At 45.0% G+C, this 23,055-nt stretch overlaps 1 protein-coding gene across 1 annotated transcript in view; it reads right to left on the bottom strand.

Annotated features, from left to right (window-relative positions):
* The window catches only part of COP1 (COP1 E3 ubiquitin ligase), a gene marked incomplete at its 5' end in the record, with an annotated part of 130,357 nt that overhangs the window by 36,383 nt on the left and 70,919 nt on the right, over window positions 1–23,055 (bottom strand). Inside the window, 2 exons of the mRNA XM_084266117.1 lie at window positions 1,614–1,731; window positions 21,693–21,809. Of these exons, the coding sequence (XP_084122243.1) occupies window positions 1,614–1,731; window positions 21,693–21,809 (235 nt within the window). The remainder of the gene's footprint in view (window positions 1–1,613; window positions 1,732–21,692; window positions 21,810–23,055) is intronic.

Below are 23,055 nucleotides of genomic sequence, written 5' to 3' on the forward strand. Positions count from 1 at the left end.
GATCTGGTGAATCTGAATATACCTGTTTTTTACTTAAGAGAAATCAGTGCTTGATTTTTTGGGACTCGCTACTGCTGTCTCCTCAACTTGTAAAAAGACAGACAAGAAAAATTATCTGCTCTGACATTTCTTTCTGTTGGTGCAGAGAAAAAACCCAAACCAAACCAGGCGACCCTTCCAGATAGTCCCCTCATCCCGTTGTTACCTGTCCAAGTCTGACAGCTCTATCAACATTCCCCTCAGGACTGTGGGATAAGCCTTTTCAGGTGGTCAGCCCAAGCAGGACAGGTCCTTTCTGTCCTGAAACATTTCACATACGATGCTTCACTCGATTGTGGCTGAAAAAACATTCCCAGCCTCCTCCTCCTGCTTTTATTAAACACTTTCTGCTTACCCAGATACGGTTCAAAGCATTAAATTTATCTGCGTTCTAGGTATAAATTTGCACCCTTACAGAGTTATAATGTTAATGGGAATAAGAAGAGAGGAGATAATTAAATGGAAACAGTACCAGGAGCCACTGGGGAATCTTCCATCATGAAGCTCAGCTCAGAGTAACTCACTAGCAACCTCAACACACATTTTAAAAACTCCCAGGTTTGGCTCTGGGCTTCTGGAGCAAACCACATGTGGATGCGGGACAGAGCCAAGCTGGAAAATCATTGGCTTAGTCCATGGCAGGAGAGAAGACTTTCTGGGACTAGACCTACCCCCACGATCCATCCCTGCTGCCCTCAGAGTTAGACAGGAGCATGTTGAGCTCAAAGAGTCCCCTGCAGCATCCCACCGCAAAGGTCACTGGTGTTTTCCCCACTGTGTAAGGGTGGCTCATTTCTGGTCTATTGAGGTTTGTAGTCGGCCATTCAAACCTTCCATAGTGTGATCTGAGGGACACGCACGTTCCCACACAACTGAAAACCTACTGGGATCCAGGGCAGCCACATCTGGTTCAGGTCCAGAAACATCTGTAACTGAACAGAACCTGCCCAATGTTTTCCTTCAGCAAAAGTCCTTTCTTTTCCTACAGTCTCCATGGCAGACTGGAAGGCCTAACCTGGCTGAAAGCTGCATGCTGCTGGGACCAAAACCAGAACTTCTAGCCTCCCAACCCACATATAACCTAAAAACAGACTTTGCAAAGATGCCCATGGCCCTGCTCATGTTGCTTTCAGGCCACGGTTAAGCCTTCTCTTCAAACAGTCACTTCTCTCATCCATCAGGTATGTTTTACTGCCAATCATCCTCAGGGTTCTGCCAGCAACCTTTGCTGCAGCAGCGCTCCGGGCAGGAGCATCCTCAGCACCCACAGAGCTTTGTACAAGCAGAGTTCACCCACCGCTTCCCAAAAACTGGGGCTCACGGTTGGAAGCTGCATCTAGTCACGTTCATATTCCTCTTTACTGTTTCAGCTCCACAAGACAGAGCAGAGCCAAGCGACACTAGGAATTAATTTCTATTTTTGTCTTAGAAAGAGAAGCAACGATCTGCTTCCCAAAAGCACAGCAGCTACCAAGCGCACCCACCCACGCAGGTGAACCCGCACAGCGGCCCCAACGAACGCCAGAAAGCAAGAGCTACAAAGCTTTGTAGCTTACTCAAAAGGTGATACTTACGCAGAGACAATTTCTTCCCCACTCACAAATTTTGCATAGGAGACTGCCTTGCGATGCCCTTTGAACACCATGATTGGCTGCTTAGTGTTGCGAAGATCGTAGTAGTGAACACAGTGATCTGGAGAGGAAAAAGGGGCAAGATTTAATCATGGAATGTCTCGTCAGCTCACAATGGAAGTCCTGCCTACAGCTTCCACATCTCACTTAAAGCCTCATCTAGGATAAACAGCCTGTACGAGCGGATAAACAGCCTGTATGAGCACAAAGGAATGGTTAAGCAGGCTTCTTAAAACGGCCCCAAAATTCAGTCTGAAGGGGTCCAAGCAGCGCTTCAATGAGTCAGTGGGGGGGTAAAGGTGCATCCATATGTGTGCACATACACTTGTTCCCCTGTGAACTCCCATTTGGCCCACGTGCAAACCAGCTGCGAGGAATCTATCCGTTCCTGCCTGCCTTCTCGGCCCCTCGCCACTCCAACTGCCATCACTAACTCCCTTCCTCAAGCTGTCCCCCTCTTGGAAGACTCTTGGAGAACTTGAAACTAAAACTTCAGTCTGTCTCCTACTTAAATTGGATTGTGGAAAATAGGAATGAAGTTTCTCATGCTTATTCTGAACAGGTAACCTCCACACCTTCAGTTTTTGGTACTAGTGCCAAAGGAGAGGAGCAATCAAAAGAGAATTAGCATTTCTGTTAACGAGAGAACCGACTAAATTTCAGTTCTTCTTAAGATTTAATTCACAGACGTGCTACAGTGCCACAACCACATAAAAGGGACCACAAGAGAATTAGCAGATACATTTTATTTTCTGCACAACTAAATGTCAATCCCCAAGAAAACACAAAACTACAACTAGAAACCCCCTGCAAGACCCAAGCCCCAAACACCCCCAGTGCTCTTTCCAGCTCAACAAGGTTAATAAGCTTCTCCTTTCCTCATTTTCAGCTTTTAATGTTGAGCTTCATTAAATTATCCCCTGCTATTCTGGAAACACTGGAAAAGAAGGGCCACACGCATGCAAGGAAACAGAGCTAGAGCAGCTTGTGATACCCAGCCGTCAGCTGAAAATGGCTCTGACCCTCCTCCCACTGAAATAACCCACCATCAAGAAGTTCATCACACAGATTAGAGAGAAATGAATTTAAATGCCAATAGCTTCAGTTATTTTTGTATTTGCACAGCGTTTCAAAGCAGGGCTCTCAGTTGTACAAACACCACCCAGCTGTCTCGAAATGCCATGTGGTTTGAGAGATAACTGGATTTACATCGATCGGGCTACAGCAACCACCATCAGACCAGCAAGGGCAGCTTCTCCCCCGTATTAATGGGCTAATTTGCAGCCATGGTGGGACAGGGAGGCTGCACCAGAAATCCCTTTGGTAAATCGAGGCCAGCAGGCAAGTCGCCTTCCTCTCTAACTGCTTCCAGCACCTTGCTCTCTGCCTACGACAGGATCAGAAACTTCTCCGGGAAAAGGTATCTGGCTCTCTCACCCCCCCTGCCACATAAAAGCAGATGCTCCAAGCAGTCACACAAGATTTTCTCCACCACTTACACCCAATTGTTGCGTTACCCCATTGTGTGAAAACCCAGCAGCTATCGCACCCATTACTGCAGGCACTGAAAGCTGGGAAGTGACCTGCCCCATAGCTCCTGTTTCTTCTACCTCCGAAATATTAACCCTCCCAACAGTCCACACTACATCCCAGAGCAGCGCTACCACTGAGGCGTTTTAATTACCTTTAAAACAAGATGACCTTGCGACAGGCTTATTCAATAAAGGGTTTCATTCTCAAAAGGATGTCAGATGAAGTTAACACTCCTATAAAAAGATTTGGGCATCTCAGTCCCTTCTGACTCCCCCAAAGCCTGGGCCAAAAAAAATCCCACACCCTCTCATCTGGCTGGTAGTAGGGAGCTAGGAAACAGTTAACTAGTAGTTGGTATTTTAATGAAGAATTCTAGCAGGGTGTTCTATTAGGAGCCGGTTAGTGAAGAAGCCTTTCAAGCCTATTTTCACTCAGAGTTTCAACCTCCTCTCCACCTGGGTACCTTTTGAGGACCAGGTTTTATCCCTGGGAGAGTATGAGGGAAAGGAGTACCAACGGATGGCTGTGAGCGAGCAGCTGGAGCAACATGGAGAGGAAAGCGCCGGAGCAGGAAAGACAAGTTCATCTGCAGAACATGGAGTTGCGTTCACCTTCTAAACATCGCCACAAACAGCTCAAAGCCTCACCGGCATCTGGCCGCAGCACCACATGTGCCTCCCAGCGTCAGCAGGGCAATCAATCACTGTCTGCTCCGATCACAGTGAGTCCAATGGAATGGGCAAGGCCACTGGGTTCTAAAATTAGCCACTTAATTATTAATTGATTATTTCAGCAGCCAAAGTGTTGATGCCCAACTAACTGAGGGTTGGTGGTTTTTTTTTTTTTTTTAAATTCAATTGAAGCAGCTATTTTTAAGTAGCTGTATGAAGAGGAATGCTCACCGTGCTCATTACAACCAGAACAGGTGGCCGCGTGTTACGATTACAGAGATACTCTCTCTTGTAGGCCATATGGACTTTCCAAAAACATGATAAAAATGCCATCTGCTGAGGAACCAGAGAGCCCAAAAGTGAAGCTAAATGAGAAAAATACAACTCCCAGGTACACCGAGCAGCAGCCTCACCCAGTGGAGACCAATGAGCTGAAATTGTCTGTTATCAGCAGCATCCCAAGCACGCTAGCACGGCCAAGGCAAGGTGCTCCCGAAAGCTCAGGAAAGGATTTAATTGAAGGCAAGGAAACCAGAGCAGGCATTGAGGGGAAGCAAACACTTCCCAAAGTCTGCCAGACTCTAAGCTCAGCTCACTTCCCAACTCAGCTCCCTGGAAAACCACGGAGCGGGCTCCACTGCTAACCAGTGATGCACAGGGCTCTTTGCTCCTCCAAAACACAAGAGTTAAAATCATTTGGCATTTTTTTCTACAGCTCCACAGTTTCTATAACACTGAGTTAAGAACAATTTCAACTTGGAGATGACGTTTCCCCAGTTAAAAGCCTCATGCCCAACCCCTGGGCAGCAGCAGCTCACTGCTTTCCTTTTTATTCTGCGTTCAGGCTTAATTGAAATACATATGAGATAATGGGAACGAACACGTATATATACCATAACAAATTAAACCCTCCAAAGCAATTCCCTTCTGGTTCAATGTCACTGCAGAATCTGAACACGACAAGAGGTCTGCTCCTGTGCATTCTGAATTCAAATGCTTGATGGCAGGCCATATTTTATTATATATATACATTTTTTTTAAAGTCATCTCAGAAAGCAGAAAGGGCAGCTAAGCTCTGCCACTGCTGCCGAGAGGTCTCTGGCCACAAGCCTGAGTTTTTAAATTGTGCTTTCCCAGAACTGCTTCCTTCCCTTAAGACACCATCACTCCCACCTTCGAGCCGTCTGCTGACAACTAATCATGAATTCTGACTTCTCCTAACTTCTGAAAAGTCTTAAGTATCAGCAAAGGACAGTGTCCCTCACTGTTCGGCAGCTCATACAGCCACAGGACTGGAACCAGCAGGAGTGGGGCAAAAGGGAAGGATGGGTTGAGGATGTATGACTTGAAGATGAGCGCCTTCTCAGGCTCCATCCTCAGCTCTGTTGCAGGGGTTGGGACATGGCAAACAAACTGATTAAAAACTTTTAAACTAAGAAAAGCGAGCTGGGAGTCACTAATGGAGCCAGCAGCACCTTAGGTAATTTCAGAGCTGTTCAGAAGCATGGAATTGCTCTTGGATTTTAAAACAAAAAAGGCAAAATCTGCATTCTTGCAAAAAAAAAAAAAATATTCCCTTTATGCTTACATTTGTCAATAAGACTCACAAAACAGGCTTTAGGTTCCTACTGCAGAGCTCTTAGCACACACAGAGGAGCAGCAGCTCCAGACAGAGCAGACAAGGGTTAGGAAGGAGCCCTACAGGGCACCAGTTTGTTTCACTGAGTAACAGCACAGCCAGGGTAGGAATGCACATGACCCAAACCACCAGAGCGATTTAACTCTTGGGGGAACCAGCAATTCTAAATAGCTTTCCTGTTCCAGGTCAAGCACTTCACCAACCTTCATCCCAAACTATCAACCAGCCTGCAGCGTGAGCTAATTCACAGCCAGCACCCTCCCAGGGCTTTTCCTCCACTCCATCTCCCCAGCCGCTTACTGGGAGGAGTATCAAAAGTGAGGACAGCAGTAGGAAAATTCACCTGCAATGCAACAGTTTTATATTCAATGGACATAATGACTGGAAAGCCCTGGGAGCTGCATACAAAAGCTCTGTGGTATTCCTCTGGAGAGCTGTGTTGCTAGAGAATCAATGGCCGTTTTTCTTATTTCAATCATTTAGAAACAACAGGTTTCTCAACTGTTCAATATTCAGATTATTGATCCATTCAAAATAACTAAGTAATTCACATTACTCGGATTTTTTTTCAGTTCTTACAGACTTGAGAATGTAAGCAGTGCTCGCCGCTACGCATCACGTGAATGTTACGGCCAAGATGAGCACAGAATCACAGACTGGTCTGGGTTGGAAGGGACCCCAAGGACCACAGAGTTCCAACCCTCCTGCCACAGGCAGGGCCACCAACTTCCAGGCCTGGATCTACACAAGGTTGCCCAGGGCCCCATCCAACCTGGCCTTGAACGCCCCCAGGGATGAGACACCTACCCCCTCTCTGGGCAGCCTGTTCCAGCCCCTCACCACTCTCTGTAAAGAGCTTCCCCCTAATATCTCATCTAACCCTTCCCTTCTTCAGCTTCAATCCATCCCCCTTGTCCTGCCACTGTCTGCCCTTTGGAAAAGCTGCTTTCCCTCCTCTTTCTCTGCTCCCTTCAGGGACGGGAAGGCTGCAATGAGGTCCCCCTGCTGCCCCAGATCCAGACAAAGGACTGCACCTGGGGCCTTGCAAGGGCTGAGTAGAGAGGGGCAATCCCCTTCCTGTCCCTGCTGGCCACCCGTCTTCTGATGGAGCCCATACTCAAACCCAAAGTTGTAGAGTAAAGAATCAGGTGTTAATTAAGTGGTCTGTTACAAGCCCGCTGTTCTCAAAGCACATTTTGGAGGTGATTTGCTGTTTTTCTTTTTAAATAAGAGGGCAAGTGCAGAGTGCTGCACCTGGGGAGGAATAACCCCCGGCACCACTACAGGTCAGTGGGACCTGGGGACGTTGAAAAGACTGTGGCTGGCAGTTCGTGGGAGGTTCTGTTCTCCTCTGCTGATGCCACATCTGGAATCCTGTGTCCAGTGCTGGGCTCCCCAGTTCCAAGACAGACAGGGAACTACTAGAGAGAGACCAGTGGAGGGTATGAGGATGATGAGGGGCCTGGAACATCTCTTGTGTGGAGAAGCGAAGACTGAGAGGGCATCTCATCAGCACTGATCAGTATCTAAAGGGTGGATATCTAGAAGACGGGGCCAAACTCTTCTCAGTGGTGCCCAGTAACAGAACAAAGGGCATCGGGTACAAACTGGAACACAGGAAGGTCCATCTCAACATGAGGAAAAGCTTTACCACTCCACGGGTAGGGGAGCACTGGGACAGGCTATCCAAAGCAGCTGGGGAGTCTCCTTCTCCAGAGAGATCCCAAACCCACCTAGTTACTGTCCTGTGCGACCTGCCCTAGGTGATCCTGCTCTGGCAGGGGATTGGACAGGATAATCCCCAGAGGTTCCTTCCAAGTCTCACCAGTCTGGGATTCTGCATGAGATCTTCAATGCCCAACTCAGGGGTCAAATTAATTCCATATATTAACACTCACATATATTTTACACATTAAAGCTCACAAAATATCTTCAGTCAGAAAGAAAGATGAAGCATGAAACTGTGGAGTCTGATTCAATTTCTACTTCCACTGGTTAAAAAAAGTCACGTCAGAGATCCTGAAGGAAGCCTTCATTGCTCAATACATATTGAAGGGGTTAGCTAAAATCCATTTATATTTAAACATTTACCTCTAGAAATTGATCCTTCCTCTCCCACTTGTTTTTTCTCTCCATATACCAAGCATAATTAAGATCACCCACCATACAGAGCGGACAGAATGAAGTTTTCAAAGCTACCCTGAATTGTTTCCAGGCAACTCGTTTAGTAGGAAAATACAATCATGCCCTTATGCCTTCAAGTGTCCAGAGCCCAGTGGTTCAACCCAAAGCTCGTGTTTCAAGTGTCTCTGGGTGAAAAGAAAGAGTACATGGAGTTACCCTCCTTCAGTGGTATGCCAGAAAGGAGAGCCATTAAACCACTTCATTATTTGGTTGAACATAGACAAGCAGGAGAAGAGCAGAACTTTAACAGAAAGGTGGGTTAACCAAGAGTCTCTTTTCCAGGCAGGCTTGGTGTGACTGACTGCTGGCCATAAAAAGGGAGCTTCCATCTTCAGAGGTAAAGCCATTGGCTAGACTAAAAATGTAAGCAGAATTGGAGGGCTCAGATACAACCTCAGTTTTTGCTGTTCAAGACTTCTTCTTCCGTTAGTGGGGAGAAAGAGGAATGAGATAAAAAAGGGACAGCATCCTGACTTAAAAATAAACTCAAACCAGCCACACATAGTACTACAGGGTACTGTGGTGCAGCACAGGGAAGACGACTTGATGCATTAGGTGCCTCGGTCCCTACAGACCCCAAACAAGGGCCAGGTAAACTGAAAAACCCAAGACAAACACAGCCAGATGATATCAGAACCCAAACCTTGAAGACAAAACATTTGAAAATAGATTTCCTTTAACTTCAGTGACCTACAAAAGCCTCAGCACTCTCTTGACGTCGCAGCCATTTAAAAAACTGCATACTTACTCAGAGGCTTACTAAAAGCTATTAATGAGGACGTGGAACCTCTCCAGTGGATCTTCTACGTACCTCCAACACCAAGACACAGAGCCTTACCACAAAGGCAGCGATATCAAAGGCTGGTCAAAAGACAACTCAGCATTTAATTATGAGGAAGCCCGACTGAAACTCAATCCTACTGAGAGTGCAGTTTCTGTTTGAAATACATTTTTGCTCAAGGGCCCTGAAAACTATAGAATAATGTAGGCTGGAAGGGACCTCTGAAATCCAGCCAGCCCAACTTCCCACTCAAAGAAGGGACAAACTCAAATGCTGGACTCAAGTTCCAAGTTACGTAACTATGTTCAAGGGTCCTATTCAGCCAAGCTCTGAGCACTTCCAAAGACAGAGATTGTGCAAGCTCTTCCCTCATCTTAGCTGCCTCGAGAAGTACTCTTATGTCAAAGGATTAGGGAGACAATTTATTTAATCCAGATTTGCTTAAGCTATTTACTATCGACGTAAGAAAGGAAAGGCATTAGCCCACCTCTGGGCATTAGTGTTTAGGCTGTGGTTTGCTGCACAAGTCTCTAGCTTCTCAGATACTGCCATATCACCTTACCTTTCCCTTAATTCTTTTTCTTTCTAGTACAAAAGAAAATGGAGAACTGCTGAACTTCAATTGTTGCCAAGTCCATAATACCAACCAACAGCAGGTAAGAGATCTTCATATGACTGAGGTGACTTCATTCAAAAAGTTTAATCTCCCCTATGGCATGGAAGCAGACTGGAGTTTCAAAAGTCCACGTGCAGATCTTGCTCTGGAGAGACAACCTGGGACGTAGCACAGTTGGAACACTCTATCTTTGGGAATAATTCAGCTCAATAACACAGGTGAAACTTTGTACAGGGACCACAAATAAATAAATAAAAACTATTCTGGTCTTTTCCAAAGCAGAAGAGAACATATGGAGGGGAAAAAAAGGGCTTTTATTATAGGAACAGAAAGGCAGGGTGGCATCTGGGTATTCCACAAAGGACAGCAAGGAAACCTTCCAGCCAACCAAATGCTACAGAGAGATTTATTCCAACTGACAGAGTAATTCCGGGATGGGACGTGATCAGTGTGGGCATGGGTCTATCCACAAGTCATTTCAGGGAGTGAAGACAGTGATAGTTTCCACTACATAAAGGAAATAGATGCTCTGGGAAAAGAGAAGAGGCAACAAGACATTAGGGACAGAAAAGAAAGTGGACTTGAAATCGAGTAAACAGAGCCCTGCACCAAAAATTAACACGAGAATTTTCTTAAGAAGAAATTAGATAATAGTGACAGCGGTGAGCTGACATCGGTGCCCTCTTTACAAACCGTTTCCCTTACTGTAAGGAAGGGGATTAAAAATGGGTTTGATTCAGCCTGAAGCAAAGAACCTTTGACAGACAAAACTATCCAGAGCATTTTGCTGAAGAATGCAGCGTGCTGTTTTCCACTTGCAGCATGACAAATCACATGAGGAGAGCGCAGAAATAAATCCATTTCACCCCAACATCTCCCCACAGAACACTGCAGCGCAGGCAAAGCTGGGTTGCTTTATCCCACCTTTATTTTTCCTGTCTATATTTTTCCCTTTAAAAAAAAAAACAAAACACCAATAAAAACAAGAATGTTTCATCCCAACAGCCATCATTACAAGCGCATTAAAGTGTTTGCTGGATATGGCTTTGTACTCACAATTTTCTGTTCCAGCCGAAATTGCAAGTACTTTGTTTCTATAACTGAGACAAAATTACCCATTTGATGCATTTGCTTTTTCCTGCTCTTTTTACCTGGAGTTTCCTTTGCTGGAAAGGAAGGGGTTTTTTTCCTCTGAATAACCATTTTCTGTTGCCCTGGGGGAAATCTCCACAGCATCTTCTAGAAACAATGCTCTGGTCCACAGCAGCAAGATGGAACAATGCTCCTTATTTTGTATATCACGTGCATGCCTGAGATGATTTGGGATGCAGCACTTCATTCACGTTTGAGATCAAGAAGCATGATTTAGCTCACTGTCTAGACAAGTGGTCTCAAATGCTGTCGTACCAAACTGTGGTCCCAGGGAGCTCCCATGTATCCCGTCTTCATAGCTGTCAAAAACTTGATGGCCACCCAAAGAGGGACTGAACTTTGGGAAAGCCTTCAATAGATACCTGCCCTGCAGGTCAAAGCCTCCCTGCCACATGCTCTTTCATCCCTTCCAGCACACTCTGAAGACCATAGGAGATTAAGGGCCATGTGATTTAATTTGCCAGTGGCAAAATCTGAAAAGAAAGGGGAAAAAAAATAGAAGAAAAAAGCCAACAACCCTCCCCCATCCTTTTAAGTGAGGAAGCCACAGAGTCTGTGACATTTGCGAGGAGATGACAAGGAAGTTTCTAAAGCAGACCTGGATATCTAAAGATGCCAACTCCATCTCACTACGCTGCAATACAGGTGATGGGCCACTGCCTCCAAAAATCACGTTTAGGGAATCCAACACAAATACAGGCCAAGTTTTTATTTAGATGGGGAAAAACAGAACTTTGAGAAGGAAAACACCTAACCGTGTTCTGCTTAGCAGGCTGGATGACAGAGGAAGCAACATGAGAAAGGTCCACTCCATGAAAACCAAATTACAGAGATCTGGTATGTCCGGAAGCTGCAATTTAATCCCTGGCAAAGCCAACAGCACAATAAGCACTTCCTACCTTTCCTTCTACTGGGGAAAGGCTCAGAGATGCGACAGCAGAAGGTTTCAGGTTAGCGCTTCAAATCTTTTCACAGAGCTCTGCAGGGAAGACCGTGCCCTGCTTCAGCAGTGATTTTCATCTCTCGCTAACACCAAATGCACTATTTTTAATGTTTGGGGTTTTTTAAAATGTGTATCAACACTAGCATTTCACCAAAGATCTATATCTCCCTCTGCTGAACAGATGAAGGGAACAGCAGCCTCGATGGGAACCGCCAACTGGGTTTTTAACCTTTGTATTCGACAGAATCCCTACGGCTCCAAGTTGCAGATGACATTTGCTGGGTTATGGATAATGGTCTTTACACACTGAGGACATTTTTTACTGACTTGTCTAAAGCTTTTGACACAGCAGCCCATAAAACCTCCACCCTAAATAACTTGTCTCATATTAAGGAGAGAAGGAGGAGACATAAAACATTAGAGATCTTAATCAGTTGAGAAAAGGGCTCTGAGTGGAGGGGGAAGCAAAACAGATTTCTCTAGAACTCCTTTGAAATTTTGACCTTTATGGTTTTAAAGAGCTACAAAGATTTCTCACAGGAATAAGGGATAGCTGGGGTTTGTGCAATGCAAAGATTTGCTTCTATCAGACCGGCAGGGACCAAAATATTCAGTACACATCAGGAAGATTTACTAACGTTACAAACCCAATGAAGACAATAGCAGCAGCGACCTGCAGCTTTCGGGAAATTTCATTCGTCATGTCTGAAAGAAAAAGCCCCAGAACTATGCTGTTCCAATTCTTAATCCAACTTTTCTCCTTGACTACATACCATGTACAGCCTCATATACACTACTACATGTAGGCTGATGCCCAAAATGAGTTTTAAGGCACCTACAACACGTGAAGAACAGTCATTTCACAGGAAAAAGTGCTTCAACCCACAGACTACATCTCCAAAGATGTGAAACTTCTCCTGTGAGCACCAGGAGTCTCATTTGTACAATGACATTTGGATACACCTTTCAGAATCAGAAGTACCACATCATCTGCCAAACAGATCCCTTCCAACTCAAGATACAACTCACACGCAGCACTAGTTCTTACCGCAAACCCCTGTCCACTCTGGTTCTTGAGTGACTCAAAGCTGTGCAGGTCACAGAGCAGTGACAGAGGACAAGGGCTGCATGGCCGGAATCCCCACTACCACATGCTCCAGGAGGTCAAGGCCATGTAGACAGGGACTCAAGACATTAAGAAAAGCAGATACAAAAAGGAAAATCCTTCCTGAGATCTTAGGGTTTATGAAGCAACAGCTTTAGGGTTCTGTGGGGTTTTTTTTGTTATCAACAACATCACACAAAGAATCAAGCAAGCTTCAGAGCAGCCAAACTAGCTCTAGGGGAAGTACAGGTTGCTTCCATGTGCATTACAATATGCAGCTGAGGACCCAAGCCTGCCAAATTATCAGTCAAACCTGATTTTGGTCCAGATCTGTATTTTGCTTCACTAGGCTAAGGAGATAGCAGCTTTCTTCTACTAGGTTCTGGAGATGGTGATCCGATTCATCACCTAAACTGCCCTCAAAGCAGACTCGATGGCAAGAGACAATGGATATTAAGTACAGCATCACAACTAATATTCAAGCTTAGATAATGAATGTTTAAAACCCAAACCCCAAAGGTACTGTGGGATTATGAAGTCAAGGAAATAAACCCATGAAAACACATGATGATCCACAAGCATGCCAGGTAGAAGAGAGGTGGCATATGCTCTAGCTCGGCAAGGAAGTAAGTCATGTGAAGGGGAACTCTATTTGTACACATATCCATGGACTTATTTTTTGTTATCTTCTTGATAATTTCTCTCAACCTAGCCCAAGTGTTCAAAATAACTCTCAAACACCGCTTGGATGCTCAGATACTATCCACCAATGCCTCTGAGATAAGAGCCCACACTGCACCCACAGCTTACTGATTTTCCCCAGTCTGTACAGAAAAGAGGAGGGGATGTTATAAAAATCTGGATGCGCACAGTACCCAAATAAAAGGCTGGACCAGTTAATCTATGCAGCAGCCTGAACAGGAGATAACACAGGAAGCCATTACAGAGTATGTCATTCCAATGAGCGATTCCTTTAAATGAGCTACCAGAAAAACTGCAGCTTTGGAAACTGCTGAGGTTGGAAAGGATTAAACTCAAAGGGATACAGCAACAGCTAGTAAGCAAGAGCAATTTGGCATCCCAAGGAAAAAATGAATCTTGGAGTTGCCCGTTCTTTTTCTGAATTTCAAGGCTCATTTCAAGTTTAGTTTGAATTTTGTAACACGGACTAAATGACTTCTACTCCAGTCAGAAGACAAAATGTTCAGAAAAAAGAATGTTTAACCAAACAATTAACACACTTATTTCTGCTAATGACAGATTGATCCTTTTCTCCAGAGAATCAAAAGGAGCTTTTCAAGTTTGCTTTCTTCATTCACTTGTTACTGAAGCGTGACAACCTCTGGGATAAAGCCTGGAAAATCCCAACAGGTCTTTTGCAATGAGCAGCGTGCAATAATATGAAGACCTCTTGGGAGTTTCCAAACTTTATCCAAGTACTTTTTCTAGACAAGTTCCATAAACTTTATTAAAGTCTGGTGCTTCTGTGAAACCTCCCCATACGCACACCCCACACACATACGGGAGGTCCGCATCACTTCATGGTTTCCTAGGAAGTGGCTGCAGCAAGGCAGGGCAGCACTGCACAGTTCCTGGTTGATCTGGTGGCACCTCTGATGTGCAGATACAGGCCAGTTAGCTTAACATTGTAGGCTTAAATAACATGGGGTAGCTGTGGTTCTCCCGCTTGTCATTCCTGAGCAGCAGAAGAATGTGGTCACCTACCAGTGCCAGAAAGATTGTCTTCACTGGGACAGATGATACAGGTTGATACTTTGCTGCTGGTTACATCCCAGCACCCAAGAGATGGGATAACAACTGCACTAAGCTCAGCGCCTCCTCAACAAAAAGTACTGTTATGAAAGAAATATGCTCACAACCACAAATAAATAGGGCCAAAAATAGGGGTTCCTCCAAATGACCCTCAAACTGCCCAAAATGCTGTAGGTGCTTTCAGAGGTTAAAAAAATGAACACTGTGGCAAATTCTGGAAAAAGTGTGTGCTGTCAAAACACAGACCTCATCCCTACTTCCCCTGCCAATAACCTCAAAGACCACAGACTAGAAGACTATGAAATACCCACAAAAAGAAAAGACACCCCACAGCTAAAGTTCAATGCAAGTAGCGGGTGAGCCCTGGACTGCTGCATGCCATCCTGATTTCATAAAGGCTGAATTTTGACCACTGCTGTGAACTTTTCCACAGGCTTGAAAGAAATGCCTAACCCTCATCTGTGCCTTTGAATGCTGCGCTGAATTCAGACGCTAAAGGTAATCTTGTAGCTTTAGCTCAAAGAAGCTGCCTAACTCCACCCTAAACATGTCATATCTTCACACAAATAGATTCTGAGTCACTGCAGGCTTTCAATAGAGCGGAGTACTTACCCATGAGAATCTATTAAGGTAAGACCTTGCTTTCAGCTGGAAAACATTAATTCTCTTCCAAAAAGGCACGCTGCCTTCTTGGCCATTAATATCACATCATTATTCTGAGCTGAGTGACAAGCCAAGTAAGTCACCCGGATCTGAGGCAGGATGAAAGGCTAGCTCTACAGAGAGATGTTTGGGGAAGAGAAATCACCACTCCAGTTACCGCAGCAGAAAAAAAAAAAATCAATATTTTACTGGACAAGGATGGTCTCCAAAGCGGTCTCTGCTTGGACACCAGCTGCATCAGCAAAACTGAACGATGCTGCTAAAGAAGCCACATGTGACCTTGAACTGTTAAGCGCATCATGGCAATGAGGAGATCTTACGGGCTAGGTAAATAGTTGCAAATGAAAACAAAACTGTTGACATAGCAACAGGAGGCTTTTGCACACTGTGCTGCGAGTCAGCATCATTGGTTTTGTAGCCAGTCGACAACGAAAGCCCGTCACATTCAAAGCCAGAGGTCAATGCGATTCTGTCACGCTGAAGCTCCGCATGTAGTGTGCGAAACCTTCCAGGGAAAGACACCTTTGATGGAGAAACACCTTCTTGGTAAGCGCTCTTGCTCAGCATCACTGTACAAGCGGGGAAGGGAATAAGGAAAGACAGAAAGAGCACTGGGAAGAGACCTCGCATTCAGTGAGGATTCGCCCCTCAGTAGCTAACGCTGAACGCCATCCAGGCTGCCATCAGCCCACCTGGAGCTGGCACTGGTGCTCTGTCACCAGGGTGTGAGGTAATCCAGCAAAAAGGCAACTGTTCTGCTCACATGATTGCCAGACTGAAGAAAGAGGCAGAAAAGCAAAACTGGGAAAGTTCAGGAGGGACAAACCAACCTAAATCAGTGCTCCCCCACCTTACATCAGCACTTCCTCATGCATGACTAACCTAAGTGACCCCACTATGGCAGAGGGTTGGACTAGATGATCTTTCAAGGTCCCTTCCAACCCCAATCATTCTGTGATTCTCTCTGTGTGTGATTCCCCTGCCCTGGTCACTTCACCTGTACCCACACAGTGCAAAGTTTGTGACAACACAATGTTTGGAGTCTTTATCAAGGTTCAAACTAACCCAAAACCTTAAGGCTCTGACTATGTTACAACCGTTCTGTTTCCTCTGTTCTGGAGAGCAATGTAGGCGAGAGGGATCTGGGGGTCCCGGTGGACAGCAGGGTGCCCATGAGCCAGCAATGTGTCCTCGTGACCAAAAAGGCCAATGGCATCCTGGGGTGTGTTAGAAGGCAGGTGGTTAGTAGGTCAAGAGAGGTCCTTCTCCTCTGCTCTGCCCTGGTGAGACCACACCTGGAATATTGGGTCCAGTTCTGGGCCCCTCACCTCAAGAAGGAGATTGAACGCCTTGAAAGAGTCTAGCGCAGGGCCACCACGATGATGAAGGGAGTGGAACCCCTTCCTTATGAGGACAGGCTGAGGGAGCTGGGGCTCTTTAGCTAGGAGAAGAGGAGACTGAGGGGTGACCTTATTAATGTCTATAAATATGTGAAGGGCAAGAGTCAGGAGGATGTAGCCAGGCTCTGACCAGTGATGGCAGCGATAAGACAAGGGGCAACAGGTGCAAACTGGAGCAGAGGAAGTTCCATGGGAATGTAAGGAGGAAATTTTCCCCTGTGAGGCTGACAGAGCCCTGGGACAAATTTCCCAGAGAAGTTGTGGAGTCTCCTTCTCTGGAGACATTCAAACCCCACCTGGATATGTTCTTGGGTGATTTAGTCTGGGTGATCCTGCTCTGACAGCAGGGTTGGACTAGATGGTCTTTCGAGGTCCCTTCCAACTCCTAATGTTCTGTAATTTTCCTCTGTCTACCTGTACTTGTCTGGTGCTTCCACTTATTTCGAGACACTCCTAGAAAATGGGTAGTCTCTGTCCTGCATCTCTGCAGCCCTGAGGAACCCCTCTCATCCCCCAATCCATCCCGCTAGATTTCTGGGCCCTGCAGAGAAAAAGACAACTATAGCATGCAAGAGGATGATGCATCTAGTGTAAGAACTCAGGAATCTGAAGTTTTGATGACATGATCTCTGCATAATATATGGGAAATAAAAGGTCAGCAGTAGCTGCTGACAGTATTACGGCATGCTGGGAATAAAGCATCGCTATCATCAATAGCCATGCTTAGCTCACTGGAGTTAACAAACAGCCTGATCTCACCCAGACTGCCCAACTTGGACATTCAAGCTGCAGACTGCATGCATTTTCAGCCTGTTTTGGGTTTTTTTTAAGCAGGGAAATGGTACTGCTAGAAAATATACGGGCTGAGGGCATCAGTGCTATTGCTGAGGCAGAGCAATAATAGCTTCAGTTGTGATTTACACAGCTAATTTCAGGATAAAACCCTATCAATTTTTAAAAAGAGGAAAAGATCACAAAATTACCTGATTTTGTATTTGGCGGTGATTACAGTTTATACTGCCCAATGTTTCAACTCAGTAAGCATGCAAATAGAATATTTTATTAAAGGAACAGACAAAAGGGATCTTTCTTTATGTGCAGATTTTATCAGGCTGCAACCAGACGCACTCGCTTCCCTCTCACCTGAAGTGCCTGTCTGGTTTGAAAATAATTATTTCCCAAGCCAAATACCCATTCCTCCCTTGTATAGGCTCTATTTTCAGTTTATTGCTCATTTGTTCTGTTTTAAGCTACCAGAATGATCTTTTGGTCATCTAAAAGCTTTCAGAGTGAAGAGCCCAGAAAAGAGATGTATATATCATTCATATCAGATGGTAATCCTGGGATTTATTTCTATAGTGGCAACAAAAGCCTTGTTTTCTATGGCATCTGAAGCCAACTCAGCGCTCTCTACTAAAGGAAAGTGCTCCATATGGAGATACACCATATAGCAATCCTTTTAGATGTAGCCACAGACAAATCAAAGCAACACTGCAACTCCTTCCAGGATCACTGCTCAGGTTTACCAACAGGTATACTGAAGCACAGAAGGCTTGATCAAGAAATCCACGCAAATCCTAAATCCAACCCACATCATATCCGCTTCAGGAAGCATCATGCAAGAAGTCACTTCATAGAATCACAAAATGTGTAACGTTGGAAGGGACCTTTAGAGGTCATCAAGTCCAACCCCCCTGCAGTAAGCAGGGACATCTTCACTAGATCAGGTTGCTCAGAGCCCCATCAAGCCTGACCTTGAATGTCTCCAGGGATGGGGCCTCCACTATGTCTGTGGGCACCCTGTGCCCACCACTGCCCTCATATTGAAGAATTTTTTCCTAATATCCAGCCTAAATCTCCCGTTTTCTAGTTTAAAACCATCACCCTGCCACCCTATTGCTTCATGCCCTCAGGAACAGTTCTTCCCCAGCTTTCCTATAGATACTGGAAGTCTGCTATAGGGTCCTCCCAGAGCCTTCTCTTCTCAACATTCTCCTGCTGCTGCCTATGATGAACAGGGACGAGCAGAGGAAAGAGATGTTCTCCGCGAAGGAGGAGCAGTGCTATACGAACAGCAGCAAGCAGTCTGGCACAGTCTCATCAGGGAGAAAAACTCATCCAGATCTGCTGGAGCAATGACCCCCATTTCACTGGCACAGTTTGCAGCTCCACCTCACATCAAAATCCATCGCTGCACCCCTTCCATTCACTGCTTTTATGTGACAATACATCATGCAAACTGGGTGCGGGTGGAAAAGCTTTGGTAAAAGTCAAGATCTCTGGTCCAGGATTACTTATGGAGCCCTGAAGCTGTGGGTTTGTGACTGTGGCTACCTACACTGTGGTACAGCTGAGGGATCCAGCAGAGGGTCAAGCTGCCACCACCCTCAGCACTGGACACGTGGAAGTGACTCCAACCCCAAAGCACCCTTTGTTTGAGGACTGGAGGTTCTCAGCAGATAGAAGCACACAGGGCATGAAAAGACAATTAAAACACTTTAATAGGCTTCCGCATCAGCTCACATTTCACACCACGTGTTGGTAGACCCTCTGGGACTTTTAAGTACCTTCCTTCCTATTTTTCTGTAAAAGGGAGTTCTGGAATTGGAGAAAGCAAGAGAAAGCACAAAGATATCTGAATATTTTACCCGTGCACCATTGGCAGAGGTGAGCCAGCAGTCAAGATTTTACTAACAAATGAGAGGGGATATGTAAACCGGAGACAGGTAAAAAGGACCATACAATAGCCATCCTATTCCTGTGGAGAATGCAAAGGAGGAGCCAGCACAGAGATTCAAAGAGGTGCTGACGTCACTGAAGCATCTGATCAGGAAAACCCACTTCAAAGAGGTGCTTCAAATAGATGGAAGCAAGTGGGTGAGACACAGTTGTCAAAGGCAGAGGAAGATGTTTCATTAAGCAAGGTGAGAAAGAGCAAGACCTTATGAAAAGGGGGTTCAGCTGTACTGATGGTTTAAGACCCTCAAAAAAAAAAACCCCCAAGAAAAAAACATTAACACAGAGAAAGTCAGACTTGCGGTCTAACCTGCACTGCTCAAGCAAGGCATAGGAGCCTGCAAGGTATTCTGCGTGCAGAGGAGAAAGGGAGGGGGACTGAAACATGTAAGCTTAGTAATTTAATAATGGTACGTTAAGTCAATTTACTTTCTCTTTTTATATCTGAAATATTAAGTATGAATGCTTCCCCACCCCCAACCATTTTAGCAATCGTTCATCTCATCAAGTCTTAAACTCTAAATATATACACGCACATACAGAGCCTTAAGTTCCCCAAGTAAAACAACAGAGTATACACAGGAGCAGCACTTCTGCCTGAACACTGCTCAGAACTATGTCAGCGTGCAACACGAGGCTCTTTTACCAGTGTCTAATAACCAGCTAAGTAATTGAGGCAATATTTTAAACCAAAAATCCTCTGAGCATGTGAGCAAGCCAAGACACAGCTAGGACAGCTTTCCAAAAGTGCCTGCTGCACCGGTCACCCAACTAGTGGTTTTTCATCACTCATCTTTAATCCTACTGGGGGTCAAACTAGAACAGCCAAGTCAGTGTGTGCAATCCACCTTTTCTTTTTGGTTTTAATACTCCTGAAGGAAGCCAGCTTTGACTCTTCCTTCATTGACTTTTACAGCCCACGTGACAGATCACACTATTCACAAGTTCGATTGCTTTTTCCATAGACTAAATGAAATGAATACACAAGGCCAGATTAAATGGTTGGAGGAGGAAAGCCTGCATCTCCATCTCACCACAGCAAACAGGACTGTTGGATTATATGGGGTATGAAAATAGACATTAACACATGTCTTCGCTCTGATTGTTTTTAGGAGTTTAGAAATAACATCTTTCAACACCCCAGTATTTCTTTTAATGTCATATGCCATTTCCCCCCTCCTGTATTTCTGGCTGGAAGATCAATTAGAATTCCTTTGTGGGAAGTCATTCCCATCAGTTCAATTACTCCATCTAATTGTTTCAGCAATCATAGTTAAATACCCATTTTAATTTTTATTTAGAGACTCAATTACCAAACATCAAGCAGATGTAAACACATTTAAAATTTTATCTTGTCTCCCTCCTACGCCTTCTTCCCCAGTACAAATTCCATTTTACCCCTCAGCTTTCTCCACGTTGTAAAGCAATGCATACGTAGTCACTTAATACCTCCATCTAACTCTGGGCACTTGGTAGCGCTTCTTTCCCAAACAGCCTCCAAGACGAGCCCATCCTGGTTGTTCAGGGAATGGCATGGAGAAAGACACTTCTACCTGCCTCCATCCCATGTGCCCTACAGCTCCAAAAAGCCTTCACAGGTTCATCTGGGCTGTATTACCCTCTCGCCTTCCAGGTGGCAAGGAATCCCAGTCACTGATTCATCAGGAAAAATTTCATTTCGCAACACTTTTATATCTCTATTTTAATCAGCAACTGATCCGTTCGGAGCTGGTGCTCTCATCTTTCCCCAGAGCCTTTCCCAGATAGACCCCTTTCATTCAAATTCTGCTAGCAGGTATTGTAATTCAATTCTGTTCTTGCATATAATTCACTAAACTTCAGTGAGATGCCTGTCAAGCAAGTCAATATTTTACACTCCAACTTGAATTTTTTTTTTTTTTTTTTTTTTTTTGTGTGCAGTGTATCAAAATGCAAATTTATTTTTTCCTTCCTCCTAAGAGCCACAATCTAAGCAGACCCAGCCTGGAAACAGCAACACCTAAGCGAAACGGCAAACCAACGGTTGCAGGAATGATCAACGTATCTCCTGAAGCCCAGAGATAGCAGATGTCATCAGAACATCTACTTACAAGTGCATTAAAACTCCCCAAGGAGGAAGAAAACACAGAGTTCGTTAAATATTTATAGGTACCTCCAAGTTTCGATTGCTGTGTGCATAGCATGATACAGTTTCCTCCCAAAGCAACACCTGCTCTGCTCTCAAATCTTTGTATTCTCACCGAGAACTATTTAATCTAAGTGAATAAAAGGCTCGTCATGCCTTCCCCATGGACTATCTCAAAAAACCACCCCCCAAAAACAATATGTTAAGAGCGATGCTTTGCCCAAGCTAGGAAGACACAAACCCACCCATAGGGATTGTAGTTGCAGCTATGGGAAACATGCACAGCCACTGTTTTACAGCCTCAGGTAAAACCAGTTAGAATTCCCAGTATGGCTTTGTAGTATTTATAGGGCAAGGCTGTAAATCAGAAAGAACAACTACCATGGTGTACACATGTTAATGTTATAGGAGCTTCTTGAAGCTGAACATTGCCTGGTTGCCTCAGCAATCCCAATAATACACATTGGGTGACTTATCCCCCATCGGGGCACCCAAATTAGAAAGTAGGGCTGCAGGATGAAGTTGACACTCTAGTAACACATCGTCTTCTTGGTGACTGCACGCTTGAAAAAGAGAAGCATTTCAACTGTAAAGATCCCTTAGTCCTGGGCTCAGCAGCCAACCAGGATAATTCCAAAACAAATAAAAAAAAAAAAAAAAAAAAAAAAAAAGAGAAGCCCAAGCATTATCCTTTTACCTACCTGCACAGCCAAAGGCTAGATGATACCTTGATGAGGGGCTGAATTTGACACAACACACATTAGCCTTGGCCTCGATGCTTGCTACGGAGTTGTCCAAGTTGGTAGACCACAGCTTCACTAGAGAAACAGAAAAAGAAACAGGAGTAAACAAAATCTCCAAGTTAACCAGCCACCTCTAAAACACATACAAACCTAGTTATTTCATATATAAGGTTCTGAAAAGCCTCACTTTCCAAAACATCAGCCATCATAAGTAGTTGGTTGCTGTCAATGACTTGTAAGCTTGAGAACATTCTCCAGTTCACACCTTAAATACTCTGCCCACTTCCACACATGCAGGAGATGCTGGAAGCCCACCTCCCTGAGACCACCAGAGCAGGAGACTAAGCACACATTAGAATTGCGGTGTTTAAAGCCACTGGAGCACAGATTCACATAACTGAGAGCAGGAAGGCTTGCAACCTTTTTGTTCCTTGTCCCTCAGCTGGGATGCAAGAACTCCATGGTCCACAGCAGAACCGCTCTGCGCAGAATAAATACACCTAATTGTATGCTTGAGCACAGCAAGAACGGCTTGTTTTATTCTGGAGAAAACTGGCACAGACAGGAAAGAAATCATGTGCCAGCTTCCTGTGACGATATTACTTCCTTGGGACACGGAACTCTTCTGTTCCACCAGACTACTGCACCAACATTGATTAAACTTGGTGGTACAGAACAATCTTGTCCATCCAGTGCTGCACAGGATGACCCACAGTCACCCCCCACAGGCTCAAACACTTCAAGTACCATTTAACCTTAAAGATGAAGAGTGCCAGGTGGTCCCTGCACAGCCAGTCTTAATAGTAAGAGCTACAGATGGAACAGTTTGTTCTCAGTCCAGAAGGGGCACCACACTGGCATCAGCCCCCACTGAAGACTACAAAGTACAAAGACAGACCTAAGTGTTCTCCTCCTCCCTTTTCTTGGGGGGTTGTGCTGTACTCTAGCATTACAGTCAGTGTGCCAAGGTAGGAAGCCAAAGCCAATGGACTGACCAATGCAGGAGCTGTGTGAAGGTTTAATCCCCTAAATATCTCCAGATCTGTGGCAAATGGGTCCACTGCTGTCTTTTCACAGAAAGCTCACAAAATGGCAACAAGAGATAAGCTGTCTTATGGTGTGTCCCCACACCCTCTGAAGGGTCCTTGTGGTTGGTGTTTCCCAGGAGCTTCAAGAGAAAAACATGGCTTCCATGCCATTGCCCAAGGAAGTTTAAGATGGTCAGGGAAAAGGAGGAACACCAACAGGTTTGGCTTGGCGCATCTACTTCTTATCAGTGTGGCCAGCAACAGAAAGCAACAGGTTTGTGCTATTTCTGACT

The sequence above is a fragment of the Gallinula chloropus genome, assembly GCF_964237585.1.
Source record: "Gallinula chloropus genome assembly, chromosome: 6".
In the NCBI taxonomy this organism is placed as follows: Eukaryota; Metazoa; Chordata; class Aves; order Gruiformes; family Rallidae; genus Gallinula; species Gallinula chloropus.